This window comes from Dipodomys ordii, unplaced genomic scaffold (genome assembly GCF_000151885.1).
Source record: "Dipodomys ordii isolate 6190 unplaced genomic scaffold, Dord_2.0 Scaffold51, whole genome shotgun sequence".
Classification (NCBI taxonomy): Eukaryota; Metazoa; Chordata; class Mammalia; order Rodentia; family Heteromyidae; genus Dipodomys; species Dipodomys ordii.
In genome coordinates, this window is record NW_012267267.1 from 6,569,593 (window position 1) to 6,582,039 (window position 12,447).

The 12,447-nt window shown below is 37.0% G+C and overlaps 1 protein-coding gene across 1 annotated transcript in view; it reads left to right on the forward strand.

Moving 5' to 3' along the window:
* Sgip1 (SH3-domain GRB2-like (endophilin) interacting protein 1) overlaps nt 1–12,447 on the forward strand; it is a 180,683-nt gene that overhangs the window by 114,162 nt on the left and 54,074 nt on the right. Inside the window, exons 10-14 of the mRNA XM_013020653.1 lie at nt 941–952; nt 4,409–4,433; nt 5,363–5,414; nt 7,448–7,533; nt 10,493–10,585. Of these exons, the coding sequence (XP_012876107.1) occupies nt 941–952; nt 4,409–4,433; nt 5,363–5,414; nt 7,448–7,533; nt 10,493–10,585 (268 nt within the window). The remainder of the gene's footprint in view (nt 1–940; nt 953–4,408; nt 4,434–5,362; nt 5,415–7,447; nt 7,534–10,492; nt 10,586–12,447) is intronic.

Genomic DNA, 12,447 nt, shown 5'->3' on the forward strand with positions numbered 1-12,447 from the left:
GAGGGATTTTTCCTAAAAGGGAAATGCTAGACATCTCCTTCTACACTCACCCCCTAACACTCCTGGTACAGCCAAAGATACTAAACAAAGAGAGCAACCAGAGCTTGTTGGGGAACATTTGTAGCAACCATCATCTAGGTTGGAGCAGTAAAAAAGGGAAGTCATCAAGTGTCTGTTGGTTGTGTTTTTCAGCCACCATCTGGTCAGGCAGCTTACATTGTTCTTCTTTGTCCCAATCATGCCTACCCATTGGTAGAGGCTGCCCGACTCACCCTGTGACGGACAGATTTGAATCTCAGAATCACAAATTCTAAAGAATAGTGACGAGAAAATGTATGGTGGAGTTGGTTGGGAAAGATGGAAAAGAATTATGTAAGGGTCGACCTTGTTCAAGATGCATTGTACTCATAAACTGACATGTTGAATTAAAACACTTCTGTATAACTACGTCTTTTAACTTTTTAAAAAAAAGAAAATCCAAAGAAGAGGGTTCTCTAATTCTCACTGATATTTAGGAAGTTCCCTTTAGGTCTTAGTTATGTGGGAAATGCAATGTATCTATCATTCTTACCAATATCCTGCAAACAAATTTCCCCATATTATCTATTCCCTAAGAATATTCCTACCCCACAGTAATCTGGATAAAAACTCCTGTGGCAAGACATGAAAAGCTATCAATAAAGATTGTGCACATCTTGCCTGTTTTCAGGCATTCACATTAGCAAAACTTCATTATACAACAGTTCCCTTCAGGGTACTTCAAAGTTATTTTTGTGGCTTGAATAAGCCCTGATTGCAATAATGTCTATATTCCTCTGGCTTGACCATTTGGAGTGCATGTTTGATAGCTGGTTTGCAGTCTTTTCTCACTCAAGCCTGTTGACTGATCCATCATTCTCTGACTAGGTGTCTGTTCTCTCTTCCTTTTTGCTGGTCACAGAGGCGCAGCCCGGTAAGAACTCTCAACATTTTTACCTTAAATGTGTAGAGAAAATTGCTGCCCAGGCAAGGTGGCCAGATTGGTTCCCTGTTATTATTTATGACAACTCAGCCTAAATGAGGCGAGTGCGTTAGACTTACTGGTTGGAAGCCCCTGGCTCTCTAAGAGTCAGGAAAGTATTTTAGAACTGTCAGAGCACTTTTCCATAGCAGACTAAATGAATACATGGAAATGCTGACTATTGATAGAGAGACCTGAAGAATGTATATGGATGAGTGTGTGTGTGTGTGTGTGTGTGTGTGTGTGTGTGTACAAGGACTACAGATGGGCCAGAAAATACCATAAATGTTCATAGCAAAATAATAGAATGAGGAGTAGAGAAGGAAGAATAACAAAGAAAGAATCTGTTTTTATGCCATATTGTTTTAAAGCCTTGGTCATAACATATTGGTCAGTATACACTGATACATACTTAAAATTTCAATCTTGAGAATGGGAAAGGAAAGTACTTCTAGTCTGTCACAGAATTCTGAATTTCATTACTAAAGGCAGTAGACAGCTTTTGGTAGGGTACATCAGTGGAGGTTTTTACTACCATTGATGCATTCTTAGTGAAATCTGTCTTTTTCTTCAGGCTAAAGATGATGAAGATTTTAAAACAACAAAGCAAGGAATAATTGCTGTGTTTGAAATAAGCCTGTCTACTTAGTCCCTTAAAGAGATTCTATGAAACTAAGAACATTATTCCCTGAAATATCCTAGGCCTGTGCCAATTTATAACCAGCTACTGTTAGAGGCTGATAGTCAGCCTCAGGTGACAATTTGGTGGTTCTCTATTTAAATAAAACAGCTGTGACTGGAAGATTGTGTCTTCAGAAACTGTTATTTAGGTGGGATGATTCTAACCAAGCTGTTAGGTGATATTGTAGATTATGACAGTTTACTCTCAAAGATTTATTAGTTCAAGATGAGAAATATGATTCACAACAAAATGACTCACAATATACATAAGAGCACCAAACAGTCACTCTGATAGGAGCCCTTTGAAGGTTTTCAATTCAAGAGGTAACTTTCTTAAATGTGGTCTGAGCAGCTGACATTGCTTCACTGTGTTTTAGACTGGTTATGCTACAGTATCTGGGTCATCAGAGACCTGTATGATGCCTCCAGCTAACAGTAGAACTTTCTTTTCTTTTGCTGTTTGAAATCTACTCTTTCTAAATTGTTTCTTCTTTATAGTTTCTGACCAACAGAATTTTCTTGCATATTTCTTCTATGTCTGGCTTGCACTGTGCTAATTCATTCATGAGGGAGATTTGCTAGAAATGTTACAGGGTCTTCTTCATTGCCTTTCAATAATAAATAGCTGCTCAATTAATTGACATACCTGAGAAATGATGCATACAAAAGAAGCTTTTTACCTTTCTTGACTATTTGGTTATTATATATTCTTTTGTTATTGTTGTTTGTTTTGATCCAGTCCTCGGGCCTAGGAACTGTTCCTGAGCTTTTTTGCTCAAAGCCAGTGTTCTACCACTTGAGCAACAGCTTCACTTCTGACTTTTGGGTGGTTACTTAAAGATAAGAGTCTTATAGACTTTCCTGCCTGGACTGGCTTCAAACCACCATCTTCAGATCTCAGCCTCTTGAGTAGCTAGGATTACAGGCATGAGGCACAGGTACCCTGAAGGTATTACATTTTTAATAAAAATGAGTATAAGTAAGAACAAAAGATCAGCCCTGGCATCTTCTAAATTTGGATTTCAGTTCCCATAGTACTGGTGACCATGTTTCCTCAACATCAATTTATTCATCTGTGACAGTGTGAAATAAAACCTTTGTATCAGTTCCCTTAGACCTTATTAATTCAGTTTATCTGTGTTCATAGATCAGAGCCTTATTATTTAGTAGCCCATTAGCAGATGTAATCATATTTATCAGAAAATTTTACTAATAATATGATAACTCTTTCTCTGACACACATACTAAGGAGAAATAGATTCAATTTTATGCAAACAAGCCAGAAAGTGGAGTCTGAGAAATTAAGCCAGCCAGTTGAAAGCACCTAAATACAGGAAAACGCATAGCCTGAATCTATTTTGATTCAAATTGCTTTTTTTAAATCATAAACAGTCTCAAAATAGAATTGAAATTTCTGATATATACTTAGGAAAAAAGAAAAGAAGCCTCTGATGGTTCTAGTATAGCAGTGCTAAATCTTGTCGAATTGTAAATTTATAATCTGAGAACAGAAAGCATCTGTAACCATAAGGTTGAGCCCTCACAATAGTGATAACGTAAAGTGTGTGCTTGGTAGAAGTTCATTCATGGTCTTATCCCTTGGAATTCTTCCTTGCACTAAAATGCCTGCCTTCAGTGGTGCCCCTCACGTTCTCTTAAGGCAGGTCATGCCTTTCCTTCTCCATGAGGCAGTCCTCCCAATGGTCTTCTTTTCTGGAGCATCTCATACTAAGAACCTTTTACAACTTCTGATTTTAACTAAATGTAATTTTAATTAAATGTAATCAATTCTTCTATTATCTGAACAATTTCATGGCAAGACATCATAAATCTGAAAAAGATATGTTCATGTTATTCCTGCTAGGATTGTTTGCATTCCAATAGTATTATAATTCCTTAAGTGACTCCTGGTTGGTGGTTGGTGGCCTGGTAGACAGCAGGTGGAAGAAATTGAAGGGAAGGTAGGAAGGGGTTGCTTGGCTCTCTGAATAAAATGTCCATTCAGGGCTGGGAAGGTGGCTCAGTGGTAGAGTGCTTGCCTTGCATGCATGAGGCCCTGGGTTCGATTCCTCAGCAACACATAAGCAGAAAAAAACAGAAGTGGCGCCGTGGGTCAACTGGTAGAGCGCTAGCCTTGAGCTGAAGAGCTGAGGGACAGGACCCAGGCCCAGAGTTCAGACCCCACCACTGACAAAAAAAAAAGTCAACTCAACGGCAGACAGTGACAAGCTTTTCTTTCCTTTAACACCTGGCACTTTGATCTTTTTAATCCCATTGCTAACTGATGGTGATTTCTGCTAGCCACTTGGGAACCTCACCTGACCAGGAACAGATAATACTTCTAAGAACATTCTAGAATTTTCAAACATCAAATACATGTTAAACTTCTGTTTACCTTTTTATCTGCTAATGTTCCAGGAAGGTCTTATGTTTAATAGACTAGGTAATATTAGTCATTGATTTACCAAAGCTCACCAGGTAAGGGGTTTTGCCATTGACTGACTTATGAGTTACCCTTCCTTTTATTCTGTCCCCTCTGAGTAAAAGGAAAAGTTGGTTTATATTTGTGGGTCTACCAATTTCAACTTCAATGCAGCACTGAGTCAAATCTCATTCTCCCCATCCACCTATCTTTGAGTTCAGTTTAATTGCAATAACAGAAATAATACATATTGTACATAACATATATGTGGTCTTAAGCCTTATAGTGTCTATTTCTAATTCTAGGGTGCAATTAAAAGGAACTTATCCAGTAAGTATATCTTAGCTATCAGAAATAGAGTACAGTTGCAAGCAAGAAATAGTTCCTTGGATCTTGGAGCATATACGCATATGAATTATATACTCTTGGGCTTGATTTTTGAGGCTTACTTTTTTTTTACTTTTACAGCAAAGGATTCTTGTTATTATGATAAGATTACTTATGAATAATCAATGTTTAAAGTTTGGGCAAAAGCATTGTTATTTTCTTCCTATATCTGTCAACTCTTGCTGTATCATTTAAGTATCGAAATTAATTTAATCAAATAGTATCTCTTGATAACGGAGGGGAGAGAAGGGAGGAAAGAAGTAAAGGTAGATGTGAGTTACTCATTCTCATGTTGTTTAATATGAAAATTTCAACCGAAGTGATAGGGTCTAGCTATGATAGATGTAAGGTGTGAAATTAAATGTCCCTAGATTTCCTCTGCTGCATGCAACACAACCTAGGGAGATCTAAATTCATGGTCCCCAGTTACAGATTCAACATCTCCTTGGCATTTTCAGGAAAATAAAAGGCAGAGGACGTTAGATTCACAATCTATGTGCATATGGCCTTGGCTTATTCTTCAATGATAATTGAGAAGCAAAACCAGCCAAGGCAGCAGACATCTGAGAACTGGCATGTTCAGCAGGGTACAGCATTTCTCTTTGATGACTTGTTTATGGTAGCTTCTTGGTTAATGAAGTTTTACAAATGCCGGGGTGGGGGGATTGGGAGGAGGAGGAGGAGGAAGCCACTTTATATGCCAAATTTAGGGCTATCTCATTGCCAGAGAAGATTTGCATTGTGAAATTTTCATATTGAGTTGTTTATTGCTGAGACTTAAATCTCTAAGTGTTTCCAAACATAGTTCATATGACACACCAGAAGGGACTGGTAAAAACACACCTAAAAAGGCCTTTTGTCCTGTGCATCAGGTGAAGAAGTGGCAAGACCCAGGCGTTCAACTCCAACTCCAGAACTTATAAGGTGAGCATGAAAGACATTGGTTGTATTTTGTGTAAGGATTCATGAATAATTAATCAATACTTTTTGGGTGATATTGCCGGGTGCCGGTGGCTCACACCTGTAATCTTATGTACTCAGGAGGCTGAGATCTGAGGATCTCAAAACCAGCTGCGCAGCATAGTCCATAAGACTCTTATCTCCAATTAACCACCAGAAAACCAGAAGTGAAGCTATAGTTCAAAGTGGTAGAGCACTAGCCTTGAACTGAAGAACTTAGGGACAGAACACAGGCTTAGTTCAAGCCCCACAACGCCCCCCCAAAAAAAATTGTGGCTCATGATAATGATGGGCTTACCTATGTGTACATAAGTCCAAAGCAAATCTAAAGATGTTATCATTTTTCCTAAGTATAGCCCAAGGGAGACCTTCAGGAAAATAGCCTGCACTTATCCAATGTAATTGCCCATCACAATGTGTGGTCCTCTGACTATGAGAAGATCAGAATTCTGTGTAAGAAGATCTCTTGGTCTCTGGAATGCTGAGATGAAACATAGTTATATTGTTCTATGAAAAGCAGCATATTCAGTTAGTTATAATTTCATGAGACATGCATCACATGACATACCTGTCATGCATCAAAAGAATCTTCTATTTTTTTTTCCTTTTAGCAGAACATTGTATTTCACAATATATTCCTCAGGAATATATTCTTTAGCCTTTACCTCTCCTATTTACATTTGACATCTCAGCACACTCATTAAGCTAAATGAGAGGAATTGGATCTGGAGAAGAAATGGAGAAAGTTGTGCAGTCTTTTATTTAAAATCATACAGATTAGTAACTAGGAAGGAGAAAGAATAAAAGTTTTATTTAATTCCCCATATACCTCCAGTACCTCAATATTTGCTCTCTGAGATGTACTAGGTTGGGGTCTTAGGAGGTTATAACTAGCCCATAGGGTGGGAGGTGCAGGATAAATTAGAAGCTGGACAACACAGTTTTTCTTTTTTAGACACAAACTTCCTCCACAATTTGTCCCTTTGTAAAGGGTTTTAAACTGGGTATGGTGGTTCACACTTGTAATTCCAGCACTTGGGAGGCAGAAGCAAGAAGATATAGAGTTTATGACTAGCCTACACTACACAGGAAAGACCTTGCCTCAAAAGCAAAATAATTATAAGTTAAAAGCATATAAATGTTAACTAGGTACCAATGGCTTGTACCTATACTCATAGCTACTCAGGAGGCTGAGATCCAAAGGACCATAGTTTGAAGACAGTCAGGGATGCCAAGTTCATAAGACTCCCTCTCCAAAATAATCAACAATGGCCTGGGAAGGTGGCTCAGTGGTAGAGTGCTTGCCTTGCATACATGAGGCCCTGGGTTCAATTCCTCAGCACCACATACACAAAAAAAGCCAGAAGTGTCACTGTGGCTCAAGTAGTAGAATGCTAGCCTTGAGCAACAAGAAGCATTAGGGATGGTGTTCAGGCCCTGAGTTCAAGCCCCAGAACTGGTAAAAAATAAAAATATAAGCAACAAAAAGCTGAGCTGGAGGTGTGGATCAAGTGATAGTGAGCTAGTTATATATAATATATTATATACATTATATAAGACATATATGTATGTATGTATATATATTATAGAGAGATGGTAGATATAATGATAGATATAAATGGTTTTGAAAGTTTAGGATAGAAATAAGGTTTGCTATGATCTGTTATCTCTGATATTATCTCCTGTAGGTATTGAGGAAGATGATAGTTTGAAATTTTTTTTCTCCTTTGCCTTATTTCTGCTAGACTAGTACCTTGGTCTTCCAATTAGAACTAGAGATCTTATCTCCTACCATTACTCCAATAATATGTTCCACATTTTTATATTATGCTTCCTAAGCTTAACAAAAACCTTTTACACACCTGCATACATAAATACCTACACAAAAGTATACACTCTTGTTTAACCAAGAACAATATTGGGAAGCATGTATATATTTCTTGAGAATTACATTTTGAGCCTTCTCCTTGTAACTTGCCTTAATGTGTGTGATTTAGCAAAAAGCCTCCTGATGACACTGTGGCCCTTGCTCCCCTCTTCGGCCCACCATTAGAATCAGCTTTCGATGGACAGAAGACAGAAGGTAGGAAAGACAATAAGCATCTATAGATTTGTTCTTCTTTTCACTGAAGTGCAACCTATCTAGAGAAACTGGGTATATTTCAAGGTATATTCTTAACCTACCATAAGATCTTTATGGGAAAGAAAAATTCCAATCTAGATGTTCTGTCAGGAATAGAAGTTTAGTTTGCACACCTCTGTTATTTTAGGATTAGAAAGTTTACTTATGGAAATATCTTATAGCTCACAAGTTCACTCCTCAAAATAGGTCAGTAAAAAGAATAATACAAATCTATACAAATCTTTATCAGGAAGTAAATGCTTTGTGAGCCAAACAGCTGTCATGTGAATTGTTAGCAGGAACATGAATAGAGCTAGATCTTCTACCCATAATGGTCACTGGCACAGGGATCTAGCCTCTCTGCATTGACTTTCTTTTCCACTTTTTCAGTGTAGGTTTCAATTTGATTGCTGGCTTGGGAAACCAGAATGACTTCACTTAGCAACTTAAAACTACCACGCTATGAGAGGCATACCTTCATTGCTGCCATTGTTGTTACTCATGACTTTTAAATATTTATTACTAGACTTGTGTTTAACTTTTAAAATTAATCATGTTTGGAACTGTAAATAAAAAACACTTGGCATAAAATAACGTCTTTATAAAAAGGAATCTAATCTGTTTCTGCAATGTATTTACGCCCAATGCCTATATCTCCAGTAACTCAGTCTGATCATATAGAATGTCTTTATAACAAGTGATTTAACTTAAGAATACTAAGGTACAATAAAACTGTCTTTCTAGGATCAATTGGGAGACTTTTCTTAAATAATGAGGACATGAGACTTGGAAAACTTGTCTAAACTGCAGGAAAACATCAAAAAATAGTAAAAAAAAAAAAAAAAAGAATGGGATTTTATTTGGTTCTTCTTAACAAATAGGAGGACAGGACAGCTCTACCATGCTCAATATTTACCATCATCGCTAAGTCCAGGGGGCTTGTTTAGCACTCATGCCTCCTCATCAGAAGAAAGGAGATGGAAGCACCCAAAGGAATTTACCAATTGTCCTAAGAGCAAAATCCAGAAGAGATTCTAGATCACTTGCATCTAAAGTGCATTGGAGCAAGTTGGTGCCGTGTGGCCTGCTAAAACTCTTTAACTATGAATAAATAGAGAATGGATCTAGGAAAAAGCCGGAACTCAGCCTGAATATTTTCAATAATGAGTTAGTAAAATAACTTTTCAAAAATTCCTAATACTCCTTCAGTGATTTAAACATCTGTAATTTTGAATCCTTACGTACATATGATTTCACTGTAAGGCTATCATTTGTATTATTAACTTATTTGTGGCTAGTCTCGAGTTTAATAACTTGATTATATGGTGACAAAAGGTGGGATTTGATTTATTGAAATTGAACCTGCCTACTTAAGTTATTGCATTTATAGACTAAAACTTTACATTAAAAAGTAGAAACCTTTCTTAAAAGTTAAAGTGCTATCCCACATTGAATCCCTAAAAATAATACTGTTGCACAACAGAACAGAGTGAAGATCACCATTGAGGGCTGTAATGCAGAGGACAGACTGCTCCCCTAGACTGTCAGTGCATCTGCCTTGATTGTTCTTTGTGTGGTTTAACCCCTGATTTCCATGTAGTCTACCCCTTCAGTGTTTCCTGTCTACTCATTCTCCTTTTGATTGATTCTCCTATCCCTGGTTTAAAAAGCCTTAGAAGACAGGAATCTATATTTTGGAGTCAATATATCTGAGTAAGATCTCAGCTCCATTACTTTTCTATGAACAAGTTACTTAATCATTAACCACTCTAATTTTAGATTCCTCTCCTAAAAGTATTGTTAATATCAACCACATGGTGGTGCTATGAGAACTAAAATACATGGCAACTGCTACTGGCCTTGTGTCAGATGCTTTAGGTACATTTTATGCACAGCATGTATCAATTGGGAGAACATCTATTACTTCCTTCAATTTTCTCAGTAATTTCTGAGGTTTTTTTTTATTATCTCCACTTTACACTGCAGGAGGGAAGCTCAGAGGGGTTAAGCGATTTGCCTGAGGTTCTGTAAATATAGAGGCTACATCAGAATCTACATTGGACCAACTTCCCAGCCTGGGCTCTGTGGTGAAATATAACAGCTCTTTCTGAAGGCTAGTTACGTGCTCATTGACCACTGCACTGCAAGAAATATCAAAGAGGGGAATAAATGTGAAATTCAGTGTTCTTAGATTCAATACCTAAATGCCTAAATTTACTTCAGATGTCTGAGCACCTATTTCTTTTTCTGGTTCTCTTAAAATATGTATCAAGCATTCAAAAAACTTATTTCTCTTTATAATGCTATATAAAACTTGTTAGAACATCCTTTAAATACAGGAACTATTGCATAGAATCCAGAAATTTTCAGTTCCAATGCATAGTTTAGCAGAATTTAAATTACCTTATAGCAAAGCAAATGTATATAGGATTAAAAAAATCTTAAGTTTTCAAGAACACCAGAAATGAAACCTGTATGTATACTAATATTCAGAATAGCCTTAAGTTACCAACTAGAAACCAAATGCAGATTTTACTTTGAAAAGTTTAAATAGTTTGTGTACATACACAGATACATACTCATGCCCTCACACTCCAAATGCTGTTTCTATTTTATGCTTGAGAAGAATGAGGAGCAATGTATTTCTAAATTAATTGTCCTATATGAGACAAAATAAAAATTACCTCCATGTGAGGGAGAGAATTTTGTGAGCTCAAATTGAAATTGAAATTTTAAGTTCTAATTTCTAGGACATCTTAGCCAGTGTAAATTGACATGTTGAACTATTTGTACTATATGTCGTTAATAAAAAAAACTAAATATAGATAAATAGATAGATAGATAGATAGATAGATAGATAGAGCGAGCCTAGGGCAATTTCATTTGAACTTACTCTAAGAAATTCTCTTCTTGTTTCCAGTTCTTCTAGATCAGCCTGAGATCTGGGGTTCAGGCCAATCAATTAATCCAAATCTGGAGTCGCCAAAGTTAACAAGGCCTTTTCCCTCTGGAAGTAAGTTGTGTCTGTCCTGTCTGGAAAAATAAATGATTCATGTTACTGTCTGTCTGCATAGTGAAATTAGTCAGCTCCAACAAAGTGTACATAAGCAACATTTCAACTGTACAATATTAAGAGAAGAGATGTTGTTTTAACAGTCTTCAGAGCTAAGGAGGACAAGGCAGGTTGTTCAAGCAGACGCATAAATAAGATAACAAAATGTGGAATGTCTTTTGACATTCCCCAGGCTCATTCACTCATTTATTAACTCAGTTTAGCAAGTGAGCAAAAGAAATTCATTTTCACAAGTGAGTACTAGGCTGTCACAGACTAAAGAGGTAAACAAGTCAGGTGGAGTCTGCTTGTCCCAGAACAACGAAAGCTACAGAGGACAGACAACCACAAGGAAAGCATGACTTAGAAAGCAAGGCCAACAGGCTCAACAAAAGAGACCATACAAAATAGAAGATCAGGACAAAATTAAGTCAATGCAGCCACCAGTCTCGCCTTTTCCACCATGTACAAGTATCTAAATAAGATCTTGATAATATTTATCATCCTTTACCCATCGCTGTGGTAGGTAGATTTGTCTATTTAAAAGTATTGCTCAGTTGGTCAAACCATCTGTTGGATTTTTTTATTCTTTCAGTAGATGGCTCATTGTGATCATGTATACAGAAGGCACTCCTTAGAATACCCATGGAAAGACTAGATTTAAAGGAAGATATTTTAGAAAGATAAAAAGCACAGTGAGTAATCTTACTCCTTTAGGCACACAAACAGTCTAATACTTTTTCCAGTTCCATATTTCCAGGTCTTTGTTTTTTGGTATTTAAAAGTGATCATAGAAGCTGAACACCAGTGGTTCACACCTGTAACTCTAGCTGCTCAGAAAGCTGATATCTGAGGATCACAGTTAAAAGACAGACTAAGCAGGAAAGTCCACGAGATTCATATCTCAAATTAGCCACCAAAAGCTGGAAGTGGAACTGTGATACAACTAGAGTGACAGCCTTGAGCAAAAAAAGCTTAGGGACAGCTCCCAGGCTCTGATTTCAAGCCTCAGGACTCACACACACACACACACACACACACACACACACACACACACACACAAACACACGATCAGAGGAAATAGAGAAGAGGATTCATAGTCAAAGACCAAGAAGTAATTTATGGGGAATATGTTTTATATGTGATCTGGCCTTTTCATCAACTCTTTGAACTTCTCAACATTTAAAGATGTATTTGAAAGCATTGAACCATATGATTTTGGACATTTCTTCAAGCTACTAGAAAACAAACCAATAAAAATATATAAAATTCTTGAAAAGGTTCTTTGTAGATCTGAGCTACCCAAATTGTTCTTAGAAACCTTTTCCTAAATGCCAAGTAGGAACATAAGAGAAATGTTTGTGGAGATGATGTACTGAATACTACTATTGGTATTTCAGCCCTGTACATTTTTGTTTGTGTTTGGCAGAGCAGACATTGTTGTTCAATTGAGGAGCATTTTATGATCATTTTGTGGTCACAGCACAAACCCACTATTTTAGGCTTTTCCTTTATGGTATTTTTTTATTGTGTAATATTTTGCTCATTATGTCCTTAATTGACTTTGTATAGTTGTGATTAATAAAGAGCACGACCTTTGATTGGCTCTTCTGTGTAGCTCATAGCTATGATTAAGAGCCACATATTCCTAGGCTTTAGGAGCAGAGTTGTCAATCATGTTTACTGTGCAGAAAGACAGATGCTGTTTGAAAGCAAATGATATATTAAGGACAGAAGAAAGGAGGGATTACAGAAAGAAACTATTCCTATAATGTGGTGGTAGAGGAGACAGGCAAAATCTTTCCAACTCCACATCCTCCCAA